The sequence below is a fragment of the Berghia stephanieae genome, chromosome 3, assembly GCF_034508935.2.
Source record: "Berghia stephanieae isolate SIO BIC M18660-M18661 chromosome 3, UCSD_Bste_1.3, whole genome shotgun sequence".
Taxonomy (NCBI): Eukaryota; Metazoa; Mollusca; class Gastropoda; order Nudibranchia; family Aeolidiidae; genus Berghia; species Berghia stephanieae.
The window spans coordinates 27,060,817-27,088,339 of NC_088362.1; the positions used below are offsets into that span (position 1 = coordinate 27,060,817).

General features: G+C 35.5%; 1 protein-coding gene across 1 annotated transcript in view; it reads left to right on the plus strand.

Moving 5' to 3' along the window:
• Positions 1-238: 238 nt before the first annotated feature.
• Positions 239-27,523, plus strand: part of LOC144969184 (uncharacterized) — a 34,547-nt gene continuing 7,262 nt past the window's right edge. Inside the window, exons 1-2 of the mRNA XM_078908296.1 lie at positions 239-500; positions 2,454-2,660. Coding sequence (XP_078764422.1) covers positions 239-500; positions 2,454-2,660 — 469 coding nt within the window. The remainder of the gene's footprint in view (positions 501-2,453; positions 2,661-27,523) is intronic.

Consider the following 27,523-nt stretch of genomic DNA (forward strand, 5'->3'; position numbering starts at 1 on the left):
TGATATAAAAAATTGTTTTGTAGTTGTTGGTCCTGGTGTAGGATTTAAAGAGTTGGTTAAAAACGGTTTACTGAAACCCTGGTTGGTGTATCTATATTTATCCAAGCACAGTTGAACATATTAAATACTTAGACAATATGTCTGCCTTTCTCAACTCTTTTTTATTATACTTGCATTATTAACCAGCTAATTGTTTAGTTGGATTATTAAACAATGGCTCTTCATGTTTATTGTCAACATGAATAAATTGATTGATCTGTCATCTTTTCCACAAAATATACAGGGTCCCGATTTTGTTGCTGACTCCGAGTCTGATTCCTCTACGTACTCTGTGAGGTACCCAATGCTGAGTACATCATTGTCTTTGGAACCTAGTGCTCATTCCCCAACTCAGTCAGAGCCTCATCCACAACTATCACAGACTGAACCTCGTTGCCAGTCTGGGACCCAGGTTCAACCCGAATGCTATACACTTGCAAACCAACGTGTTACGTGCAATGGTGAGTCATTTTTTTGTCATTCTTCTCCTTTGATATTTGTGGGATCAATTTTAATTTACCCATTCCTTTTAAAAGAAAACTTCCACCCCCTCCATGGTGCTGCATTTGTGTTATTGCATTTTTTTTCTGTTTTGGCAGTGCTGCGTCGCAAAATACGCTACCATTTACATAACAAGCACAAATCCAAATTTGATAGGGTGGACATCTTAGAATCTGAAACCCCAATGTGTGAGTGATATCAGTGAAACCAGCCATAAAAATGTTCATGTTTATTTTATTGGGGTTTTTTTTTTGTCTGTAATAGACTTAAATTGCTTGTATTGTAAGTGTTAAAATGGTTTTTTTGTTACAACCCATCTATATATTAAAACTGTTTCTTTGTATTTCTATGATGCTTAAGGCTTTTTTTCACAGACCAGCTGGAAACTTAACGAGAATCAGAGTAGATAACATTTTTATTAATCTTGCAACCTAAACAGTATATGATGATTGGGAGCATTTAAAGAAAAGCACATTTTCTTTTTAATTTGTCGGTACTAAAATTATACTTTGATAATGCCTGCTGTGCTACAAACCCTTTTGACTTCCAGGTTCAATATTTTTCTTTATTCTAAAATTCTTGGGTTTCCTTTCAATGACAACTGAGATCATTAAAATTCAGCTCACAACATGATGTGTGTAGATTTGATGAAAACATATGTTCGAGTTGAGAAGCAGTGTTCACGAACAGGCTGATCGTTTTTACTAGCATTTATTTTCCTAACTTACCTGTATCAATTAACAAAGGCAAGACTCAAATATTTTCTATCTGAACAGTGTGTTTGTTATTGAAATATTTCCGGCATATACATGTCATATTTCATTCCCACAAAATATAAATCAGGATTAAGTTGTCTGGGCATCAGCATCGTTCAGGCAGTTGGGGGGAAGTCTTTAAGGAATTAATGAAGCCGATGCTCAACCGGTCTGGAGGACGTTTGATTGATGTCGGCTGTTTGTTCTGCCAGCCGGTGATGTTTTCTCACTCCCTCAATGACAAAGAAAGTCATTGTTATGACTATGAACTATAGTCTATTATTACTTTTGTTACTATATTAATTGTTACTTATAGCCGCTACTGTTATTATTATTATTATTATTATTATTATTATTATTATTATTATTATTATTATTATTATTATTATTATTATTATTATTATTATTATTATTATTATTATTATTATTATTATTATTATTATGATATTGCCTTCATTGCATTCTATTACTATTATTGATATAATTAATTTCTGATTGTTGTAAATAATTTATGTGAATTGAATTTTGTCGATTGGCCAAGGGCCTACAATAAACTTAAATGAAATGTTAGTCTTTGGATAGGACTTGGGTCTATTCTTGATTGCTTTTCCGCCTGGGTCGAGTGAAGCATTTGGAGTAAATTTTGTTGCTCAACGTAAAAAACATGACGCTTACCATTCCGCTGATACTGATACCTCCAAGGGGTGGTTGGGGAAAAACCTAAAATTCTTTTGACATTCTGTCTGATTTTTCGCTGAAACAACAAAGGACAATCTATGTATTCAGATGAGACTTCAATGTGTTACTATTCCGATTTATGTTCATATTTTGATTATAATGAAGAGGGAACCCTGAACCCAGTGAAGTGGGTGGATTGATCTATTTATTTCTATTTCAAAACAAAAATATGGCGTCTTTTCACTGGATTTGTTATGTGGCAGAGGTCTCCACAAATCTAACATACTTCTTCCAAAGGAATAGATGGTAGAAAAGTATATAACAAGAAGGAATTATGACAGTTACTTGTCCAGGCCTTAAATATTTGGAATGCTATTCCTCTCTATCGCTGTCATGTAGCTGATGTGCATATGATCTGTCTATTGATTTATTTTCATAGTTCATAGCATGATGTGCTTTATTTTCTTCTTTTTTTTCTAGAGAAATACAAAAAGCCAAGGAGACCCTGTCCATACTGTGGACAGTTGCAAACAAAACTCTCAAGGCATTTGATGAGGAAACACAAAGATGAGACAGAAGTTACAGAGGCCATGAAACAGCCTGTAAAGGAAAGGGATAGAACAATGGATTATCTCAAGAAAAAGGGCATTTTTTATTCAAACACTAGAAACAATTCAATAGTTATGCGTGAGAGAGCACAAGGGTCACATGAAGTTGTTATGTGTGCTGGCTGTAAGGGGTTTTACTCTGGACGAAGGGTTTATGAACACAAAAAGAAATGTAGTACTGAGCATGCTCTGTGTACTGGGGTTGTAAAATTTTATCCCGTGGCTCCCAATGCAAGTAAAGAAATAAAGGAGAATATTCTTGACAAATTTCGGAATGATGAAGTGGGAAATTTGTGTCGATCAGACAAAGCTATAGTATTGTTAGGAACAAAATTGTGGAGTTCAAAGAAGGAGAGAAAAGTTATAATGAGTGATTTACGCATCTTAGGAAATTTGATTTTAAAAACTAGGAAGAGAACGAATCAACCTTCTTTCTCTGGAGAGGACGTGGTGAAGCGTTGTAACTTTAATGAAATATCGCAAACCATTTCTGAAATGACTTTGAAAGAGGATGGGACATTGAAAGCAGGCTTGAAGCTTTCAATTGGATTTATATTGAAAAAGTTAATTAATTTCTTAAAAGGGGAATATATAATGCAAAACAAAATGGAAGAATCCGCAGAGATAGATTTGTTCAAAGCTGTCCTGGATTATAATTGGGATAGTATTTTTTTTACAGCCAGAGTTCAATGTGAAGCAAAGAGAACAAATTTGAGAAAACCCAAAGAAATGCCATTAGAGAATGATATAAAGAAGCTACGGCAATTTATTACTGAAGAGATGGTCCGTATTTGTGAGGATGATTATCAATTATTTGATTCACATATGTTTGTTAGGCTTCGCAATGTCATCGTAGCTAGGCTTACAATGTTTAATGCGAGGAGAGGCGGAGAACCCGCAAGGATGTTGTTAAAAGACTGGAATGATGCAGATTCAGGTGTATGGGTTGATCCCCAGCTTGTACAACATGTCACTGATCCTCTGGAAAAAGCGTTACTTGAGAAGTATAAGCTGGCCTATCAGTCTGGAAAGGGAAGCAAGATGTTGGTCCCTGTGTTGATACCCAATGACACAATTCAGCCTTTAAGGAAACTTGCACAGGAGCGTAAAGCTGTTGATATTTCAGACAACCCATTTCTTTTTCCAAATACAGGAATATCCAAAGATCATGTAAGTGGTTACATTGCCATCAAATATGTCACTTCCTTAGTAAAGGATTTAGAGAAACCCCAGTTGTTAATAGCTGATAAATTCAGGCACCGAGCTTCGACATTATTTGCCTTACTTGATGTCCCACAACACGAGAGAGATGTCTTCTATCGACATATGGGACACAGTGAATCAATCAATCAAAACATTTATCAGTGTCCACTTGCAATACGAGAAATAACAGAAGTTGGTCATTTTTTGGGTCAAATTGATAACTCAGCATCGGTCACTGGGGAAGGAAATTGTAACATTGAAACAAATGACTCTGTAGTGAATAGAGACTCAAATGCAAATTTTGGAACATCCATAGTAACAGCTGCAAATCAAGAAGAAATATTTGATGGTGAAGCAGGAGTGCCAAATCAGCTTACGTGTTCTTCAAAACAAACTGAACCCAAGAGGAATTCAAGCAAAAATCGGAGATACATGTCATGGTCAGATGAGGATACAGATAGAGTCAAGTCATATTTTAAAAACTTTGTCGAAGATGTTTCAGCACATGGTTCAAGGGGATCATTACCTAGAAAGTCTGAAATTATTCTGTTCTTAAAACACCACAGGGTATTTTCACAAAAAGGAATCCCTGAAGGTACACTAATTAGTTTGGTGAAGACAAAGATTTTTAATGAAAGAAATAAATATAGAAGGGAAAGAGCGTTTCAATCGGTGTAATGACAATCATGAATTTGATTTGTATTACATTCATTGTATTGTATAGTGTTATTGACATATTTTGGGGGTTTACAAAAACGTTTTATCTTTATATAGTACAATCTGTTCATCATTGCAATATCCTTTTTTATATTATATGAACATTCATTTGCTCAGCTTGAGAGACAAATGCTTTGTAGAACCATAGCTGCCAACCGTTCTGTTAAAAACGGATTTGTTCCGTATTTGACTTCCTGAGTCCGTAAGTGCTTATTTTTAGTTCAAAATCCGTATTTTGTAATTTTTGACTAATTTGTGGTAAAAAAGCCATGTGAGCCTAATGAATTATTATTATTGATCCATTATTATTACTATTACTACTACTACTATTGTTGTTATTATTATTATCATTATTATTGGTGTCCAGTGAGAGCATAATCTCCATTTGTGTAGCTCTTTAATTTGAATTATGCCTCTAACATAAATGATTTTCAACAATTAAAAAAGTTCCATTCGTTTATATGACGCCTGTATTTTACTCAAACCTTTCATAATGTATTGGAGATTTGCATAGGATATGGATGTTAGCCTCGATATACTTTGAATATTCTAAGACAGTATTGATACTTTCACTATTTGTTACAAATATTATTTTAATTAAGAATAAAATTAAATCCACCTTTTTGATTGGAAGGTATTCAATAAGAAAATCAATTGCTTATATTGATTAAAGATGACAATGATTATTTCCCTTTATTAATTTATGAAATATATAAATTTAATCCCTTTAAAAACATCTTCATCTGATTTTAATTTTTTTTTTTCAAGCAAGCTTTTGTAACGGTTTAGGTTCAAGAAAAATAAGTATACTCCATTTTTAGGTGTGTTTATCTTGTCAAAGTAAAGAAGTAGGAATTCTCTAATATTTAGAGGTGCATTTTACTATAACTACTATTATAGTATACTACTTAAAGACCATTATGTTGCATGAAAGAAAACATATATGCAATCGTCTACTTTTTATCTGAACTCACCTAATTTTTACCCCAAAACGCCCTCTCAAGTGATGTACCAGGTTGGTAGTTATGCATTTCTAACCATCTTAAGTTATTTCATTTATTTTACAATCGTGCTTCTTGTGTATTGGTCCTTATCAAAGTTGAGGCAGTTGAATTCTTTCTTTATATTGTCCGTTCTGAATTTTGATCTCATTGTGGAAAGCTCCCATAGCGGGCAGGGAGGTACACACTGTGTCTTCTATCCCCTTATATCTGTTTTCCAACATGCTTTCAGTCTTTGTCTTGGAATGAGATTACTTGTTTTTTTCCTGGCCCTCGCCGGAGTCCTAGCTGGGAGGGAAGCAGTCAAATGCATATTTATTGTTTTGGGAGATGATATTTTTTTCCTTGTAAATCATCTCTCTGTTATGTATTATTACTATATTTGTTATTTTTTAATGTATAATGTAAGCATTTGAGTGTGTTCCTCTTTGTTGGATTTTGTTCTTGTGTCCGGATAAGACTTATAGGTGATCTCAAACTTAGTACATTGGTGATACGCTCTTGGAATCTACATCTGATCCCTATTTGTTCCCAGTTCCCCTATGTCTTACTTTCTCTTGGATGCTTCAACTGTAATTCTAGAACTTTTTACTATCCAATTTTCTTCCTTTTTACTGGCGCTGATATAACCTAAATGTGTTGCAAGCGCCGTAAAACCCTTAAAAACAAAACAACAATCATTGTGGAAAGTGTCATTTTAACGATTCAAATGTGCTGGTACTAAACCCGATAATTGAGCAACATTTGGACTAGCCTCTGTCATCTCAAACTTGTTAGTGTTAGTAATAGTAATTAAAAAGGCTGACTTTTATATGTTGCGATTCGATGAAGGGGGGGGGGCTTCGGCACACATCGCCCCTCATCCCGGGCAAAATGAGCGTTCCTTATTTTATTTTTGAAAAGTTGGCAGCTATGTAGAACTATCTGAAAGAATCAGATATGGCAGAATAAAAAGTCTTTCTACTAACCCTAACTTAATTGGCCAATGTAGCTTTATGTTCAGCATTTTCTAGATACCTAATGTAAAATTTCACTATTCTTTTTATGATAGTTTTAAGAGTTGCAATCTTTAGAGGTGACTGTCAAGAAATGACACCTCTGTGCATTTAATTTCATTCTTTCTTTATCCCCTCATCCTTAATCAGAATAATAATAATTAATAATGAAAAAAAATGCAGCAACGACAGCTTAGAACGGCATAAAGTGCTTAAGAATTATTTTTTTGCATTAAACTTTATTCAAACGATTTTCAACACTTTTGCTTCACAGTTTATGCTTTTTAACAAATGCAATTAAGCAACTTACCAGCAACAACATATTGGTTTGTTATCATTTGAGGGTTTTATCAGTAAAACTGTTTCTATCCTTTTATGTTGCACTGTACACATAGTAAACTTCATGCTTTTATTTGGTGACCAAAGACTTATGTGATACAGTGGATGAATGTTTGTGATGGCTTTTGGAACTGAAATAAACCTGCAATATGATTTGTAGACTTCTATCGTTATGTATCATTTTTCGGTCAAATGTAAATGTAATTTTACACGAGCTTGATGTATCATAAAACCCACAATGAGCTCAACGTGCAGCTGGTAGTAGATTTATATGGACACGAACAACGTTGTTACAATTCAGTAACGTACTCCAATTAACACAAGTGAGACTGTAAATGAGACTTTTACAATGACTCTGCATCGCCACAAATATGGATTCGAACCCTGGCAACTCGGGCGTCAGACGAACTGTCTACCACGAAACCAAAGCAAGCATTGTGCAAGTTAAAGTGAATGAGATGTTGATTGAAGCCGTTCATTGTGTCCATCAGATCTGCTGTCCTATCCATCCAACTCCATTCACTCACTGGGTGGGGTTCCCGACTTCCCATAATGGGCAGGGACGTACTCGTTGCGTCTTCTATCCCCCTATGTCTGTTTTCCAACTTGTTTTCTGTCTTTGTCTCGGGATGGGATGGGATTACTTGGTTTTGTCCAGGACCTGGCTGGGAGGGAAACAGTCAAATGTATAGTTCGAGTTTTGGGAGATTATATTTTTCCCTTGTAAATCATCTGTCTGTTATGCTCTTTATTGTTTTGTTTACATATTATTTATGCTTTGTAAACATTTGAGTGTATCCCTCTTTGTTGGGACCTGTGCTTGTGTCTGAATGAGACGTTTAGGTGATCTCAAACTAAGTACTTTGATAGTGGGCTCTTGGAATCTACTGTTTCCTATTTGAAACAAATCCCCTTTGCCTTACTTTTTCTTGGGTGCTCTAATTGTAGTTCCAGAACTTTTTACTATCCCATTTTCTTCCTTTTTACTGGCGCTGATATGACCTTAATGTGTTGCAAGCGCCGTAAAACCCTTAAAAACAAAACAAAACAAACCAAGTCCATTCAGTGGTATACAACAACAACAAATAAACTCCTCTGCCTGGTCCCTTCTATCTCTGATCTTAACCTGGGTCGTCAGGTTTCTAAAGGGGTCGGGGACTGCAAAAACAATGGCGCACGGAGCAACTGGGAATATTTTTTGCCGTGTTTGAGTCCCAGGTTATTTCCCTGAGCGCCCCTTCTGAGGGATGGACCTTCCCAGGAGTTAGTAAATGCGTTGCTCGGCCACTTCACTCTACGCACACTGGGATAAGCTTCGACACTATGGCCATGAAGCTCTTAATCTTAAGGACTTACTTTATTTTAGACAATTTGGTGGTAGCTTGAAAATGCACTCTTAGGTATACACATATATAAACATATACTGGGCTCCCTAAAAGGGTTTTTTAATGTGGTCTCCCTAAAAACATGTTTTTACCAAATGTCTCCTTAAAGCTACAGAAACACTTAGTAAAACATTAGGGGGACCGAGTAATTTTCTATATACCATTGTGATCATCAAGCATCAGAATTGTGTTCATAAATCATTGTAGGGAATCAAACTATACTCATTTGAACAAAGATTGAACAGTTTAATCAATTTGAACAAGACATATGCTTGGTCCTCCAATTGGTGCATTTCACAGTGGTCACCTTAATAGTGGATTGATACTTATATATATATATATATATATATATATATATATATATATATATTACATATATTATATATATACACACACACATATATATATATATATATATATATATTATATAAATATATTTATATATTATATATATATGTCTATATATCTATATATATATATATATATATATATATATATATATATATATATATATATATATATATATATATATATCGATCTATTTATCTATCTATCTCTATTTCGAAAAAAAATTGTCAATGTGAAAGTAGGCTAAATGCTTGACAAATTAACTGAATATAAGTTCAAATCCCTGGTTTTACTCAACTCAAACCATCCTTCATTCAACAGATACCATATTGGAGCCCGAGTTTGTCCCGGTTTCTACAACTCTAATCGGACAAAAGGGGTTGTATGTTGCGTATTTTTTAAAATTTTGCCAGAAAACTCGTCCTTCGATCGATTCAAATGACACTCATTTTGTCAAAAACTTTCAAACCTGGGATTTTGCGAAGAGAGAGTTGTTTTTTTTTTCCAAGATGAGGGTCTTTTAAATCGATCGATATTTGAAGGACGAGTTTCCTGACCAAATTTTATGATTCGCGTTTTTTTTCCTTCCATATCACGGTAGTTAACTGGTAAAACAAGAGCTTAGTGAACTAATACTTTGTACGTTTGACAGGTGATGGCTTTTGGCTGCCATTAATAGCATTAGTTGAATATAATAGCTTTCCGTGTGTTTTTCAATCAATACTGATAGGCTACCTTGCTTGATAACAATTTGAAACCATTTTGAGAGATAAAAAAACCCCCAACCTTTACGGGAGAAGCATCAAAACAAAGATGAAAAGAAAAGAAATTAACGTTGAGACAAGAAAGCTAATTCAAAAATGTGAGTGGGGCAGGCACTGATGTTGCTACTAATAAGAAATGAAGTGAGTAGAAAAGTACCAGAGGACAATAGAGAATAAAAAGTTGGCGGCGGCGATGGGGGCTCGAACCCGCGACCTTACTGGTACAACTAAATGAGTTTTTACATAGCGCAATGTCCACTGAACGTGATCAATGAGCTTTACAAGGGGTCCCTGGCCAACAGCAACACTTAACATGTAGGACGGGACATGACGCCTGTTAGGCGATATTACAATTTTTTTCGGACAGAGGCAACGCTGTTAACGGCCATGTACACATTTTACACCTGAGTACGGTGAGAGAATGTGAGTAAAGAGCCTTCTCCAAGGTCTCAACTATGCGCCGAGCCTCGAACCCAGGAACTTCCGGTCCAAAATTAATTGTCATACCACAAAAAATAACTATGGAATCAAGGAATGTTTGCCAGGCCTTCCGGAAATAAAAAATCTTAAGGACGGGAAAGGCTAAATGACTGGGAGTATTCAATAGACACCTAGATAACCACTCCTCTCGGACAGTCGTCATAATGTAAACAATGACAGTGATTGGTAAACATAGTGAACTATACAGTTTTTACCATCGATGGTCTGTGTCTAAGTAAAATACCCACTGTTCTAGCGCTTGATCAATAAAACCAACACAGAAATCTATGTGTAAGCTTAAACGTTTATAATAGGATCGAGAAACTCTTGTGATAACAAGTCACCCATTTGAGGGTATAAAAATACTAACATGATTAATAACAATGATAAGGGTCGAAGTCATTTATTTTATCGTTTATATATGTGACCTAACGTTTCAAAACGGTATTAAGTCGGGATTAACCAGATGCTATAAAGTCAAATTAAAGCTGAATTGGTCAAAAATATGAATGATTGGTATTTAGCGCTCTAAAATATGATATTCATTCTATTCAATAAAGCAAATAAACTCAACCCAAGTCTGATATTTCTGGCTTCAAATTCAGTTTTCAGCATCTTAATCATCCCGACTTAATACCGTTTTGAGACGTTGGGTCACATAAACAACCAGCTATGTTTGTCCAAGCACGCGTGAAGGTGTGTCACAAATTCCATGTTTTGATTGGTCAAATTTTTACTGGTTAATTAATAATTGTTAGTGGCTTATGGCTCCATGTAAAGTGCTTTGGACACATATGGTAGCTATTAAACTAAATGAAAGATTTAGATATTAAGACGGTGGTCAAATCTCAATGCAATCTAGCCAGGTATGAATTAGATTCAGCTATCCAATCACTTTTGGGTGTAAAGAGCATTGGCAAGAGGGAGGAGGACGCGGGCAGGTGACGAAAACTTCCATCATTCTCACGACCGGATTATGAATCTTTTTTGGCCTCAATTTTAAGCTAATTTTTTTCCCATTATTTTGGCCACAACATTGTTTTCTTGAAATATCGATTCCTTGTTTAAAACGACAACCAAACATTTCAACAACAACAAAATACCCTCAAATATTTGACATTAACTGGAGGTCATCTTCATAGACCGGTTTTTAGAGTAGCCTAAACGTTTTCAGGTGATGATGATGATGATGATGATGATGATGATGATGATGATGATGATGATGATGATGATGATGGTAGAGGTGGTGGTGGTGGAGGGGTAATGGTGGTGGTGATGGTGGTGGTGGTCATGACGATGATGATGATGATGATGATGATGATGATGATGATGATGATGATGATGATGATGATGACGACGACGACGATGACGACGACAATTACGACAGTGACGAAAACTATAACAATGAAATGGCCATCATAATTGTTTTTAAAAAAAGAAGCTACAACAAAGGTGATATATCAATGGAAGAAAAATGAGTAGGGCGATATCAAAAGCCTTTTGGAAAAACAGACTTCCATTCTGACAATGACAACCCAGTCTTTTGGCCAGACTCTTCTTTTGTTTGCGGACACCGTAAATTAGATGTTTACCCACAATCTATTTATAGTATGAGACTCATTAAAGCACGTTCATATCGAAGTCTACAAGATTTCTATCAGACGGAAAGTTGGAATCGTTAATGAATTACTCTGCTTGACAACGACACGGATGCGGTCTTTAACATTTGGAGACAATCATGTTGTAATACGTATTGGAATTAGGAGGGTGAATGAATGCAAAACATTGCGAAATAGTACTTTGTATGTCGCTCTTTTTCTGCCTGTTCTCTCTCAATGCCCCCCCTCTCTCTCTCTCTCTCTCTCTCTCTCTCTCTCTCTCTCTCTCTCTCTCTCTCTCTCTCTCTCACTCCTCTCTCCTCTCTCTCTCTATCTCTTACTTTTTTATCAATATTTATCTCCATTTCTCTATATCTCGCTAGCACTCTCTCTCTCTCTCTCCCTTTCTCTCTCTCCCTTCCCCTCTCTCTCTCTCTCTCTCTCTCTCTCGCCCTCTCTCTCTCTCTCTCTCTCTCGCTCTCTCTCTCTCTCAACATTGCAAATCACTAATCACCAATGAATAAATAAGAAGTGAGCAAGACAACATTTCGTGGCGTTTTTGCGAACCATGACACACCAAATCAAAATACCCTCAAGTCAAATTCCCCAACATCTCAAAAGCTTTGCATTACAAACTAAAAAAAAAAAACATTTTTAACTAGGTAATAATATATCTAGATAAAATAATTCCATCTTAAATCTCATAAACTTGATATTTATGTCAATGATAATAATATCTTTCTTTTAAATTTTCGCTTTACAACTTCACTTGTTTACCTTTATCAAACTTTTAACATAACCTCAGGATAACTTAGTCATGTGTAAATTCATGTGTAAATTATAGGCAGGGGCATTTGTATTACCAAAATAATATAATAATAGATATTGGTGAAAATTGATGGGTTGATCAAAGCCGGTATCTATCTAGATTTAAATCTGAAAAAGGTGTGGATGAAACGGCGCCACATGAAGCAGAAAGAAAACACAAGGGGAAAAAAAGATTTGAAAAAAATAAGCCTGCCTGGACTTGGAATTGAACCCCAAACCTGCTGATTACTGGTCAGACGTGCCATCATTAGGGTGAACCCACACCGGAGACTGACTCCGACAGCCCGGCACTGCCGTTCTCTGCCGTCTTCCGGTTAAAGACGTCGGGCACGGACAAAATAACTGAGAATAAAGATAAGAGCCGCTAGACCTACCTATATCAAGTTCGAAAAAAAAAAAAAAACGGCAGAGGACGTCGGGTGCTTGGTATGGGTAGGTCTAGCGATTCCCCTTTTTATTCTTAGTATTTTGTCAGTGCCCAACGTCTTTATCCGAAAGACGGCAGAGGACGCCAGTGCCGGGTCGTAGGACGTTCTTATTTTTGAAATCCCAAAGTGACGGATAGGGAGCAGGGGCTGGTGGAAGATAAAATCCTAAGAATCGAAGTTGTGTGTGAACTTTAAAAAATTATTTTTTTTAATGTAGTGCAATATCTACTAAACGTGCTTAAAGCGCTTTACAACGGGTCCCTGACCAACAGCAACACGTAGCACGTAGAACAGGACAAAACGCTTGTTAGGCGATATCACAATTTTTTTCGAACAGAGACAACGCTGTTGACTGCCGGGTACTCAAATTTAAACCTGGGTACTGTGAGAGAATGTGAGTGAAGAGCCTTTTCAAGGACTCAACCCTGTGCCGAGCGAGGCTCGAACCCTGAATCTTCCTATCCGAAAGCGAGTGTCATACCACTAGACCACATAGCCGCTAAGAAAGAATGCCCGACAAAGCTGAAAGAAACATATTTAGATAAATTACAATTAGTTAAAGTCATTTTCTCACTCACTCGGCGATGATAATTCAAGATAGGAATTGTAAATGTTGCTGCTCGAAGCTCGAAGAAATAAATAATAATGTAAATTTGAATGTAAGCTTCAATTAAATAACAAAAACAGATCAAATGAACGTTTCGGGTTTCCCCTTTATCAACAAAACAGGATGAATGAAACACGACAGATGAATGAGATGATGTGGTAGTGGCGTAGTTAAGATCCTTCCAGATGACAACAGAGAATAATAAAATAATAGTAATAGTGGATAAAATGAATTTCCTTTTATTCCGACAGTTTGTCATTAGATAGAGTCCATCTCAAATAAAGACCAAGATAACTTAGGCGTAAGCCATACGGCAACGATGCAATGTGAGCAATAGGTGCTGAATTTCTTGCTCAAGAGAAAAACGAGATGTAAACAGATGGCCCCAAACCCGAGATCTAAACCATTCATCCTCATCGTCATCCTCCTCCTCCTCATCATTATCATTGTTATTATCATCATCATCTTTATCATCATTGGTATTATCACTATAATCGTCATCATCATCATCATCATCATCATCATCATCATCATCATCATCATCATCGTCATCATCATTATTATTATTATTATTATTATTATTATTATTATTATTATTATTATTATCATTATGATTTTCATCATTATCATCATCATCATCATCATCATCGTCGTCATCGCCATCATCATCATCACCATTATCATCATCATCATCATCATCATCACCATAACCATCACCACCAGCATGGTCATTATCAATTTCTATTGTTTATCATTAAAATGACCCATTGTTCCACCACCGATTCCATCATCGGTATGAATATATACCAGAAATCAAGGATTGCCTTATCTCTGCCCTAATGCTCTATTGGAAAACATGGATACATACAACTTGATGTGCCATACACAATAATGACATGCATGGTATTGATAATTCTTTTTATGCACTGATAGCACGGTATTGTTATACAATCACCATGCTTACCCCCCTCCCCTCCCTCTCTCTCTCTCTCTCTCTCTCTCTCACTCACTCACTCTCTCTCTCATACACACACACACACACACACATACATACACACTCTCTCTCTCTCTTTCTATCTCTCTCACATACACACGCAAACATACTCACATTCTATATATATCTCTCTCTATCTCTCTGTCTCTCTCTGTCTCTCTCTCTCTCTCTCTCTCTCTCTCTCTCTTCTTTCTCTATATCTCCTTTCTTCATACTACCCCTGTTGGGTCGAAATGAACTAATATTTTATTATCTCTTTTCCTTTACTCACTCTTTCTCCCCCTCTTTTTCCCGCTGCTTCCCTCTCTCTCTCTCTCTCTCTCTCTCTCTCTCTCTCTCTCTCTCTCCCTCTCTCCCTCTCTCTCTCTCTCTCTCTTACTCTCTCTCTCTTTTTTTTTCTCTCTCCCCGCATTTCAACGAACTTTTTTTCTCTCACGCCTACTCTCTCTTTGTCTCCCACTCAGTCTCTCTCTCTCTCTCTCTGTGTGTGTGTGTGTGTGTGTGTGTGTGTATCTCTTTCTCGGTCATGCAAAGAATCCTATTTCTGTCAAATATTGCAAAAGAAAAACAAAAGATAAGCATTGTGCAGATCTAGAGATAATTCACTGTATGATTGCAATGATTCGATAAATCATTACGAAAGGTGAATACACAACTTTTGCATCAAAATCGCAATGATTGCATCACAAGCATTACAATACCACATAACAGGAACAAGGCACTGGTGTGAGATAAAGATCTGGGAAAATATTATGATACAGAGTAGGAGCAGCAAAGAAAGGATAAGAAAAAAAAAAAGAACATAAAAAAATAAAAATAAATAAATAAAATAAAATAAAAAATCAATCTGCCTTGACTGGGGATCGAACCTCAGACCTCTTGATTACGCGTACCGTTGTGAAGAATATAGGCATTAAATCGTCCCAGCTATCAGGAAAACTCTGTGGTGTAGTGGTAGCACCTCTGACTGTTATTCAGATCTGGCGTTCGATCCCGGGTCGATGCTGGCTGTTTGTTTTGTTGTTGGTTTTGTCTGTTTTGATTTTTTTTTAAATTCTTATTTCTTGTTCATACACACCTTTTCAGAGTTTTTTTAAAAAACATTATTAAGTTTGTTTGTCGTTCTTTTTTGTTGTTTTTTTATATTGTTTTTTTTTTAAATTATTGTTGTTTTTGGGGTTTTTTTTGTTGTGTGTGTGTGAGGGGAGGGGGGTTGGGGGTTGGGTGGCGGGGAGGGAGTGGGAGATTACAATGCTTCTCCATATTTTAACGAACAAGCAAAACTAGGTATGGCCTATTCGAACGTTTCTTGACAACTGAGCAGACATGGTATAATTTCTAATGCGCAATTTCAAATATTACAGAAAGTCTTTAAAATGTGAAACAACGTGTATTAAACCAACGAGTATCATTGATTAAACTAACCAAACAAAGCTGAAAGAAAAACACAAGAAGAACAAAATACATCCTAGAAATATGAGCCCGTCTGGACTGGGGATCGAACCTCAGATCTTCCGATTATCATTAAGGCGGCATTATTCGGGGTGATTTAGATGTTGAAAATCACATTTGTAGTTAACAGTATTAGACAGGATAATTCTATAGACCTTCTTCTTCTTCTTCTTCTTCTTCTTCTTCTTCTTCTTCTTCTTCTTCTTCTTCTTCTTCTTCTTCTTCTTCTTTCTTCTTCTTCTTCTTCCTTCTTCTTCTTCTTCCTTCTCTTCCTTTCTTCTTCTTCTTTCTTCCTTCTTCTTCCTTCTTCTTCTTCTCTTCTTCTTCTTCTTCTTCTTCTTTCTTCTTCTTCTTCTTTCTTCTTCCTCTTCTCTCTCTTCTTCTTTCTTCTTCTTCTTCTTCTTTCTCTTCTCTTCTTCTTCTCTTCTTCTTCTCTTCTTCTTCTTTCTTCTTCTCTTCTTCTTCTTCTTCTTTCTTCTTCTTCTTCTTCTTCTTTTCTTTCTTTCTTTCTTCTTTCTCTCTTCTTCTTCTTCTTCTTCTTCCTTCTTCTTCTTTTCTTCTTCTTCTTCTTCTTCTTCTTTCTCTTCTTCTTCTTCTTCTTCTTCTTCTTTCTTTCTTCTTCCTTCTTCTCTTCTTCTTCTTTCTTCTTCTTTCTTCTTCTTCTCTTCTTCTCTTCTTCTCTTCTTCTTCTTCTTCTTCTTCTTCTCTTCTTCTTCTTCTTCTTCTTCTCTTCTTCTCTTCTTCTTCTTCTTCTTCTTTCTTCTTCTTCTTCTTCTCTTCTTCTTCTTCTTCTTCTTCTTCTTCTTCCTTCTTCTTCTCTTCTCTCTTCTTCTTCTTCTCTTCTTCTTCTTTCTTCTTCTTCTTCTTCCCTTCTTTCTTCTTCTCTCCTTCTTCTTCTTTCTTCTTCTTCTTCTTTCTTCTTCTTCTTCTCTTCTTCTTCTTTTCTTCTTCTCTTCTTCTTCTTCTTCTTCTTCTTCTTTCTTCTTCTTCTTCTTCTTCTTCTTCTTCTTCTTCTTTTTCTTCTTCTTCTTTCTTCTTCTTCCTTCCTTCTTCTTCTTCTTCTTCTTCTTCTTCTCTTCTTCTTCTTCTTCTTCTTCTTCTCTTCTTTTCTTCTTCTTCTTCTTCTTCTTCTCTTCTTCTTCTTCTTCTTCTTCTTCTTCTTCTTCTTCTTCTCTTCTTCTTCTTCTTCTTCTTCTTCTTCTTCTTCTTCTCTTCTTCTTTTCTTCTTCTCTTCTTCTTCTTTCTCTTCTTCTTTCTTCTTTCTTCTTCTTCTTCTTCTTCTTCTTCTTCTTTTTCTTCTTCTTCTTTTCTTCTTCTTCTTCTTCTTCTTCTTCTTCTTCTTCTTCTTCTTCTTCTTCTTCTTCTTCTTCTTCTTCTTCTTCTTCTTCTTCTTCTTCTTCTTCTTCTTCTTCTTCTTCTTCTTCTTCTTCTTCCGAGTGTCATATTATATCTAACTCAAAAAATAAAAGCAAAGAGGCACCAGGCAAAAAAAAATATTTATCAAACTATTTATTAAACTTTATCAAAGCATATAACTAAAACTAAAGCGTTAAACGTTGACATTTACCTCTGCATGAGAATCGGTTTGACAAGGCACTTAACGACTATATAACATATCATTTACGTGTATATTATGTTTCTAATAGTACCGAAGTCTTGTGTGCTGAGGTAATTATGTGATCCTACTGATTTACAGATTATGGTGACATAAATAAACATAATTTCACTGGAGTAAAGAGTAGGTTGGAAAACAAGGCTTGATAAACACTATTGTTTGGAGATCAATGCTTAAATGAGGGAGTTAACTCTTTCCCTGCCGGTTACGATTTTAATCTATTCTAATGTAATATCATTTCTTTTTTTAAATTGAGCTTTTATATAGCGCAATATCTACTAAACGTGCTCAAAGCGCTTTACAAGGGTTCGGGCAGCAACACTTAACATGTAAGACGGCCTGTTAGCCAATGTTACACTTTTTTTTTGGATAGAGACAGGGCTGTTAACGGCCAGGTACTCAATTTACACATGAGTAAGGTGAGTCAATAGCCTTTTCTAAGGACGCAGCTATGCGCCGAACGAGGCTCGAACCCAGCACCTTCAGATCCAAAAGCGAGTGTCATACCACTAGACCACATAACCGCACAAAAGCTTTGCCGTTTGTTTGTTTTTTCACCAAGTGAAACGTTGAAGAATGTTTGCAGTTATTTACTTACTTGGCTTTGTAGTTTTGTGTTATGAAACTCGCCTTCGGAGCACTATGTTCATGGTTTGAATCCCCGCTGCGAGCGGTGCAAACTGGAGTCCTTGGGAGAAGCCAAAAGCAAAAACTTCATGATTTAAAAAAAAAACACAAAAAAACGTTAGCTTTTATATAGAGCAATATCCACTAAACGTGCTCAAATCGCTTTACAAAGGATCCCTGACAAACAGCAACACGTAACAAGTAGAACAAGACATGACGCCTGTTAGGCGATATTACAATTTTTTCGAACAGAGACAACGCTGTTAACGGCGAGGTACTCATTTTACACCTGAGTACGGTGAGAGAATGTGAGTAAAGAGTCGTTTCCAAGGACAGAACTATGCGCCGAGCGAGGCTCGAACCCAGGACTTTCCGATCCGAAAGCGAGTGTCATACCACTAGACCACATAGCCGCACAAAGATATAATTTATCGTTCACCCCGGGATAATACCGGTTTGTGAAGATGGGGCATAAATTAAATATGCTGTTTATTGTTTTAACGTGCATTTATATAGCCTAATATTCACTAAAGATGCTCAAAGCACTTTACTAGGAGTCTCTAAACAAACAGCAACACTTAAAACATGTAACACGAGACTCCTGAAAAGCGATTTTACATCTTTCTTCTTTCGACAGATAGATACAACGCTGATATCAACCAGGTACTCATTTTACACCTGAGTATGGTGAGAGAGAGAGAGAGAGAGAGAGAGAGAGAGAGAGAAAGAGAGAGAGTAAAGAGCCTTTTCCAAGAACTCAACTTCGCGCCGCTCAGAACGGGATTTCAACCAGTTTTTCTCACTATAAGGGTCATTTAAATCGATCGATATTTGAAGGACGAGTTTTCAGGCCAAATTTCTAAATACAAGGTTGTCTAGAGTACGACAGGTAACTGTTTGGGTTTTTTTTAATCTTGCAGTTAAAGGGTTAGCACAGTTAGGATTCCCTGTCCTTCCTCCTCTTTCTTTCTTTACGTTTTGTTTTTGTATTATTTGGAATTGACAAAATGAGGAAAAACCGATAATGACGAGGGAGGGCGTATCGTTAAATCGGTATCGAAATATGACGTAAATATCGACTGCTCGGGGACGTCACGAATGGAGGAGTCATTACTGCCTCTAAAATCCGCTAATACCTGTAATTCTCGGTTGAAATTCATCTTAATCACTAGGTCTTCGTACGAATAGACTGCTTCACGTGGCAAAAAGTGGTTTTCTTTTTTTCCTCCATTTTGAGCAGAAAGTAAAAAAATCATATATCGATACACCAAGAAAAGATTTAACACGTCAAAATAGTTATAAGTCAAAGAAATATTGGGTTTGATCATTCTGACAAGTTGAAAGTTTTCAAAAATTCAACTAAATTTGAAGTAGAAGGAATATGACCAAAGTTTGGGGAAAATCCTTTTTTTATAATGTAGGAAGGACATTAAAGTTAAATTGCGTTGTTATATTTAAATTCATCCATTCTGTTTAAAAGAAACGTTCGGTCGTCATAATCAATAAAGAGTTTATGATAGGACTGTTTAACCTCTCTGTTCAAAACTCGTATATTGAATTAAATGGATAAACAACTGTAGTTATAAAGGTCAATTTGGAATGTCTGTGCCATTATAATTAAAGGTAGGGTTCGATTTCTATGGTTCAAATGTCAGTGTTTCTATCAAGTATATTTCTCTCCCCCCACCCCCTGCCTCTCCAAGACTTAAGTCTGTGCATTCCTAATACAGGCAATCCTTCTTTGGTTCGTCTTATTATTTATGGCTATGTGGTCTAGTGGTATAACACTCGCCTTCGGATCGGAAGGTCCTGGGTTCAAGCCATTCTCGGCGCATAGTTGAGTCCTTGGAGAGGGCTCTTTACTCACGTTCTCTAACCGTACTCAAGTGTAAAATGATTACCTGGTCGTTAACAGCGTTGTCTCTGTCCGAAAAAAATACGTAATATCGCCTAACAGGCGTCATGTCCCGTCCTAAATGTTAAGTGTTGCTGTTAGCCAGGGAGCCCTTGTAAAGCGTTTTGATGACGTTTAATGGATATTGCGCTATATAAAAGCTCAATTGGTTTTTTTTTAATGAATTGAAAAATAAACATAACGGGGAAAGTCCACACTGATGAAGCGACGCTGCCGTTGGGTCAAATAGCAGCAGCTTCTAATGGTTCCCACACTACTATGTTATGACGATCGACCCAACCAGCAAATTCTTTACCACACTACTCGTGCACCGTCGCAAACCCACCCGGAAGCTTCATCACAGCACACCGTTCAACTAGATGCTTCGCGGTTTCGGGCTCGTTACCACAACGGGTACATATTATTGGACAGGTGGAACGTCCCCACTGATGAAGCGATTTTGCCGTTAGGCAGGTCCCCGATCGAAGCCGGTCAAATGGCGAGTGTCATATCACAAGACCACAAAGTCGCAATGATTATTTTCTACCGACGTGCACTTATTTGCAGGTCTGATAACCCAATTCCTTATGGGCTCATTTTGCTCTAACAAGAAAGGACACAAAACTATTGTCTATTACAACAATGTTAAACTAGGCCCATATGAGGGTTCGGATGTCAGACCTGCATATAAGATATATGTCAAATCTGAGTCGAAATGTAAATTAATAAAAACATTTAATCGGTAATAAAATTATTTTTGCCGAAAAGTGCAGATTTTGAAATACGAGTATAAAATTCTGTGCGTAAAGAAATAGACGGGTGTGAAAACAGGCAGATCGGGTGCGTAGTTGGAGGCTTGTAAAGGTTAAAAAATATAATCCCTTCCTTGTTTACACACACACAAACACACACACACACACACACACACACACACACACAAACAAACAAAAGCCAATGAAATCGCAAGCGGATTGGTTATTGAATTATTATCCAATTTCCTGAAATAAACCACGACTGTTTGTTTTTGTCGGAGACTTTGACATTAAGACTTGTGACGTTTCTCGTTGCCTGCAGGCGACTTCCATCGGATTTTTATGGCATCGTCACCGCCATTATTGTAAAAATGTTATTGTTAGAATCAACGATTGCACATAGGTCATATTATCACCTTCTCCTTCCCCCACCTCCCCCGCCTATCTAAATTTTTTTCCTGCTTTGCAATTTCGGCGTTAAATGTGAATCATCACCTCAAATCAGTATTATGTAAGACAGAGCTGCCAACTTGAAATTTTTTTAAAATCGTATTTTCAATGGGAGAAAAAAAGAAAAAAGAAAAAGTCGTTTTAAATAGCTTTACAAATAAATTATTTGCCCTCAGCATGATCCAAAAATGCTTCAACGTCCTTAAAAAGGATCAAAGGAACTAAACTTTACTTTTTTACAAAATTTATTGAGTCAAAGAGGCGAAAGCATGTTCTGTAGCTAGAGCCAAAAATTCGTATTTTTTACGAATTTATCCTAGTACTTGGCAGTCTGATGTAAGAGTAAATCATATACTTAAAAAGGAGACTATAGTCCAAGGAATATGACATTTGATAAATATAAGAGAACATTTGTATCCATGATCAATTCTGCCTACAAGTACGAACATTTGTAGAATGACGAAATTTTGGCTCCAATTTCAGTCATTAAAACTTAACGAAAATGAAGGATTGGTATAGACTGCATAATTTGAAGGTTTTGAAACGTCATTTTTACCACCATTCTTCCTAATTGTTAACGCGTAATGATATCATGCTTACAATAATAAGTTGTGACGTCAGATTATAAATCGTTAAATTTCACTGGAATCAAATTCTTTTTTTAAAAAAGTATCATTTGAATGTTTTTGAAGATATGTTTTATTCAAAGATGACGAAATAGGAATCGATGTGAGGGGTAGAATAAATCATTTCTTACTCTCTTGCGTTTTGGAATTCGAACTTTGTTCCCAACGCGCACTCGCAAGCTTGTGCAGCGGTTGGGAAAACGTCCGGAATTCCAAAGGGCAAGAGTACAAGAATCGTATATTATTCCAGCCCTCTCATTGGAAAACCCTATCATTTCTTAGTAAATACTTAAGCGTTGAATGAATAATGCTTTTAAGGAGTTGAATAAAAAATTTATTCAACGATTGCAGAATATTTTCGCACATTTTATTGGTGTGAAAGACTTGGTAATTATAAAAAATCTTTTGGTGGACATGAATACAAACCCAACATTTTTAGTTTTGGGTCAAATTGTTATTCAAGCAGATGGAGAAAGAAACAAATCATTGTGAAACAAGGTACAAATACCATACAATTGGTCACGAAATATCTAATAATCTTACTTGTAGGAATTGAATAAACGTATACTTTCATTTCTTTGTATTCATTAAACTCGTTATAATTTTATCGTGCAATAACTCATACTCGCAAGCTCGTTGTGTTATTGGGCACGATAAAAATAACGCGTTTATTAAATAGAAAGAGATAAAAGAATCGTACATTAATCCTTGTAAGAGTAAATTGTTCTTCTATCGAGCTAACTTTTGCGACTACCGTTTTTTTGTTATCTCTTAAGAACTATGACATTTTAAATTTTCAAGTAGGGTCTGTCTTAATCAAGAAAAGACTTTTAACCAAAAAAGTACAAAAATGTGACCTGTCGCCAAACACAGTGTTATATCGAGGTGACTTAGATGAAAAAGTTGAAGTCATAATTTTAAAAAATGGAATTTAGATTTTTGTGCGGCTATGTGGTCTAGTGGTATGACACTCGCTTTCGGATCGGAAGGTCCTGGGTTCGAGCCTCGCTCGACGCTTAGTTGAGTCCTTGGAAAAGACTCTTTACTCATATTCTCTCACCGTACTCAGGTGTAAAATGAGTACCTGGCCGTTAACAGCGTTGTCTTTGTCCGAAAAATTGTAATATCGCCTAACAGGCGTCATGTCTCGTCCTACATGTTAAATGTTGCTGTTGACCAGGGACCCCTTGTAAAGCGCTTTGAGCACGTTAAGTGGATATTGCGCTATTTAGATGCTCAATATTATCAATATTTATTTAGATTAATTGTTTGTTTTTCATTTAAGACAATACGACGATATTTGCAGGTCTGATAACCAGTGGCGGTTCTAGCCTATTTACAGTGGTGGGGCAAAGATGATATATATATATATATATATATATATATATATATATATATATATATATATATATATATATATATATATATATATATTTTATTTTTTTTTTTTAATTTTTTTAAATTTGTTTTTTTTAATTTAATTTTATTTTTTTTATTTTTTTTTATTGTTTTTTTTAAAATTTATTTATTTATTTATTTATTTTTTAATTATTTTTTTTTAATTATTATTTTTTTTCACCTTTAAAAAATAATATTTCAACCACAAATAATCACATTTACAATGAAATGACAATACCAGTAGATTTTAATTATTCCAAACGTAATCAAAAATGAATCACGAAAGAGAATACAACTAAAAAATAAAGCGACGAGACATAATGCGTCAACACCTTGACAATACAAGTCCATTTCGTTCACTCGAAAAATTAAAGATTTGCTTTAATCCCTCAACGGCGAGATAAATATTTCTGTTACATTACTGGTTTTCAGTAGTATGTAGTAACCTTAAAGTTTTAATCGAGAAGCAACAACAGCGATATGACTCGAGTTTCATTCAGAGCTCAAATTGCATTTCATTGCTGTCTTGATGATTAGAATGATTGTGCCGGTGGTGGTAGTGGTTGGAATAGTGGTAGCGGTGGTGGTGTCGGTGGAGGAGGATGTAATTATGGTAGTGGTTTTGGTGATGCTGTTGGTTAGAATGATAGTTGTGGAGACGATGACGGAAATTTTATGATGATGTTGATATTGTTTTTATTGCTATTGTAGTACTTGTTGTTAATATTGTTGTTGTTGTTGTTGTTAATGATGTAGATGATGATGATGATGATGATGATAATGATGATTATGATGACAACGACGATGTCGTCGACAATGATGGTTACCATACGATATTACAAAGTTTATTCAATCTTAGGCTTTCGACAATAAATCATACAATTTGATGACCACATACATGAAAGTGGAAAAAAATGGTAAATGGAACCAAACAATAAACTGATACCATTAATAACCACAAAAAAATACAACAATAGTAATACCACCAATACGTACAATAATAATAATAATAATAATAATAATAATAATAATAATAATAATAATAATAATAATAATAATAATAATAATAATAATAATAATAATAATGATAATAATAATAATAACAATAATAATATTACCATCATCATTACTACTACCACCACCGCTACCACTATCACTACCACCATCGCCATCATTATTACGTTTCCAATCATTTTTTCTCGTTTTTAAAAATTTGATATCTATCAAAACAGACGAAATTCCGGTCATTTTTTTAAAGGGTAGTTAAAATATCTACGATTTTATTAGCCCTGAAAACTACGATTTTTATTTTCCTATTTCAAGTAGGCAGGTCTGCTATGACAAGTATCAGTATCAGTTCCATAGTCAAAAGAAGACCAACAAAAACAAAGTTTATTTAATCTTAGGCTTTCGCCAATACTTCATGCAATACAATTAAGACAAAATAATGTTACCAATTTCTCCTCATGCATTCGTTAGACTATAACAATAACGACCGTGTTATCTTTACTCCTTACCCAACCAACCCCGAGCTTCCCGCCTCTTCATCGCGAACTATCTTCTTATGTATGTATTAGCTTCAGGACGGGCAAGTACGGAATCTGCCCACCCTTCCGTATTTCCTCTATAAGTCAGTTAGAATTCAACTCTCTCCTTACTCAGAAGAGTATTTCTCGTATACTAATTCAATTGTTTAGAAAACCAAAATGGTGGTTGTATTTTATATATTTATTTAGTCGTGACTTTGAATAAAAGTGTTTTGTTTTATTAGAGGGAATACAATAGAATATACATTGTTTTGCAAAATTATTTTGTCTGGCAATAAAAATACAGCGGTAATTACTTTAAGAATAAAAAAAAAAGAACTAACAAATTAATTTGTTAAAAAACAAAACAAAAAAACCCCCAAAACAACAACAACAACAACAACAAAAAACAAATAAGAAAACAATTTAAATAAATGAGTTTTGAGAAGCACTAAAGAAAACGAGAAAAAAAGAAAAGTTTAAATGGATAAACAAATATATAAAAACAACACAAATTAATACTAAATTGATATAAAATTAGTAAATTAATAAATTTAATTCAATACTGGAACATTCCCAAAGTCATTACATCAATGGTACCAGCACAAGTAAGGCAATAAATAAGAAAAAGTTCGTTTGCCAAAATCTCTATTTAGTTCTCACTGGTTAATAAGGTGGGCTCATTTGAATTAGCCCGACCTAGTACTAGAGAGGCCAGACAGCAAAAATCGGAGTTAGTTCACCGTCAGGCGACGTGACGATGAGATGACGATGTGGGCGGAGTGGAGTGGTTGGGGGGGGGGGGGTGATAAAAAAGAACAGGAGCGTATCCTGGTTTATGCATTACGGGATGCATGGTGATTCTCAATCTATCAAAAATACACACAAATTGATTTCAGTACGAAGTATCAAGTTTAAGTAGTAACTTTTGAAATTATCTAATTTAAATTTGATTATTTCGGACCTGGTAATACAGCTTATAACTTGAAAAAACAGGCTGGTATTTGCCCACCCTGCCCATTATTACCAGCCGTCCCTGAACCCAAAAGTGTTATGGCCTCGTTGTTGGAATGTATCCTCTCGAAGCAACGCAAAATATTGTCGGTTACAACAATGTTAATTCAAGCCCGTAATTGTGTTCGGTTATCAGACCTGCTAATATGTGTACCTTGGTTCATAAGATATAGCATCTGTGACAAATGACAAACACCAAACTCTCCCATTTTATTTCTGGTCATACTAATGTTAAAATCATCATTATTCCACCTCTCTCCCTAACACGTAATGATATCATGTTTTAAATAATAATTTGTGACGTCAGATTATAAATCGTTAAATTTCTCTAAAAATCAGATTTTTGAAAAAAAAAAAAACTTTTAAATGTTTTTGAAGATGTTTTTTTATTCAAAGATGATGAAATAGGAATCGATTGAGGGGTAGATAGAATCAACGATTTCTTACTTTCTTGCTTTTTGGAATTCGAACTTTGTTCCCAACGCGCACTCGCAAGCTTCCTACAGCGGTTGGAAACACGTCAGGAATTCCAAAAAGAAAGAGTGTTAGAATCGTATACTCAACACAAGGGACCTCTCAACGTCTTGCCGATTTGAGGCAGACGGTCACACATTTCCTATTTTCTATTCATTTTAAATTAAACTCACAATTCAGGGTTTACATCAGACTGAAATGAAAATGGTTCGAGGCGTTGGCGACAAATTAATATTATTTAAATTTCTTCCTTCCTTTTATGATGACGGCAAAGTCAGAATCGATACTACGAATGGGTTAGTGCATTAAGTAAGATCTTTGTTTTCCCATTTTAAAACATTTTTGCCTTCTGGCAATAGAGAGTTCGCAGCGTCTTTACACATAATCATTTATAAACAAAGACACCATTGAGAACTCAACCATCACTAAGTAGCATATCGAGTTAATGGCGGCGATGTCAGAGGGCAGATCCCGATTTTCTTCCTCGTCGTTGGTTGGTTGTTTAGAATCGAGGAACGTAATAGGCTTCAACCGTCGTGACGTCACTTCCCTCGAAATGACGCATAGTACCTTAGTAACTGGTTCTAAACTAATTCGAATTTAGCTAAAGACAAAATGAGTAAACTTCAGGTTGCTCAAAATAACGCAGTCAGACTCATTGTACGCAATAACAAAAAATACCCATCAGCAACTCTCCTTCTCCGTAAGTAACATTGGTTTCCTGTGGAAAAAAGAGTTGCCTATAAGATTTGTACTGTTGTCTACAAATCCTTGAGCACCAACAGTCCCTCTTATATTAAAGACCTTCAAAACAAATATGTCCCCAATAAAAACTTGAGTTCAAGCAATGACCAATCAATCCTTGTCAAACCTAAGCCATTACGTAAAATAGGTAAACAATCTTTTCAATTTTCGGCTCCCCATTTCTGGAGCTCTCTCCCAACACACGTGAGATGCTCGGATTCGTTGACAACTTTCAAATCTCGCTTAAAGTTTTATCTTTTTATGTCATAATGTTGCAATACTAATATCATATTCTGTTGTTGTTCAATTGAATTCGTATCACTTTTCCATCAAATTTGTCTTACTGTAATATGTTTTGTTTTATATCACTGTAAAGCGCTTAGAGCCTATGACAACGGGGTAAAGCGCTATATAAATGCAATTTATTATTCTTATTCTTCTTCTTCTTCTTCTTATTATTATTATTATTATTATTATTATTATCATTATTATTATTATTATTATTATTATTATTATTATTATTATTATTATTATTATTATTATTATTATTATTATTATTATTAAACTATCGGAACAATGGCGGACGCCCTTATGAAATAGTTCTCCGACGAGCATAAAAGTGTATCCAGAGGAGGATTATAAATCTGATCATGTTTTGACTTTATACATTCTGATCACATACC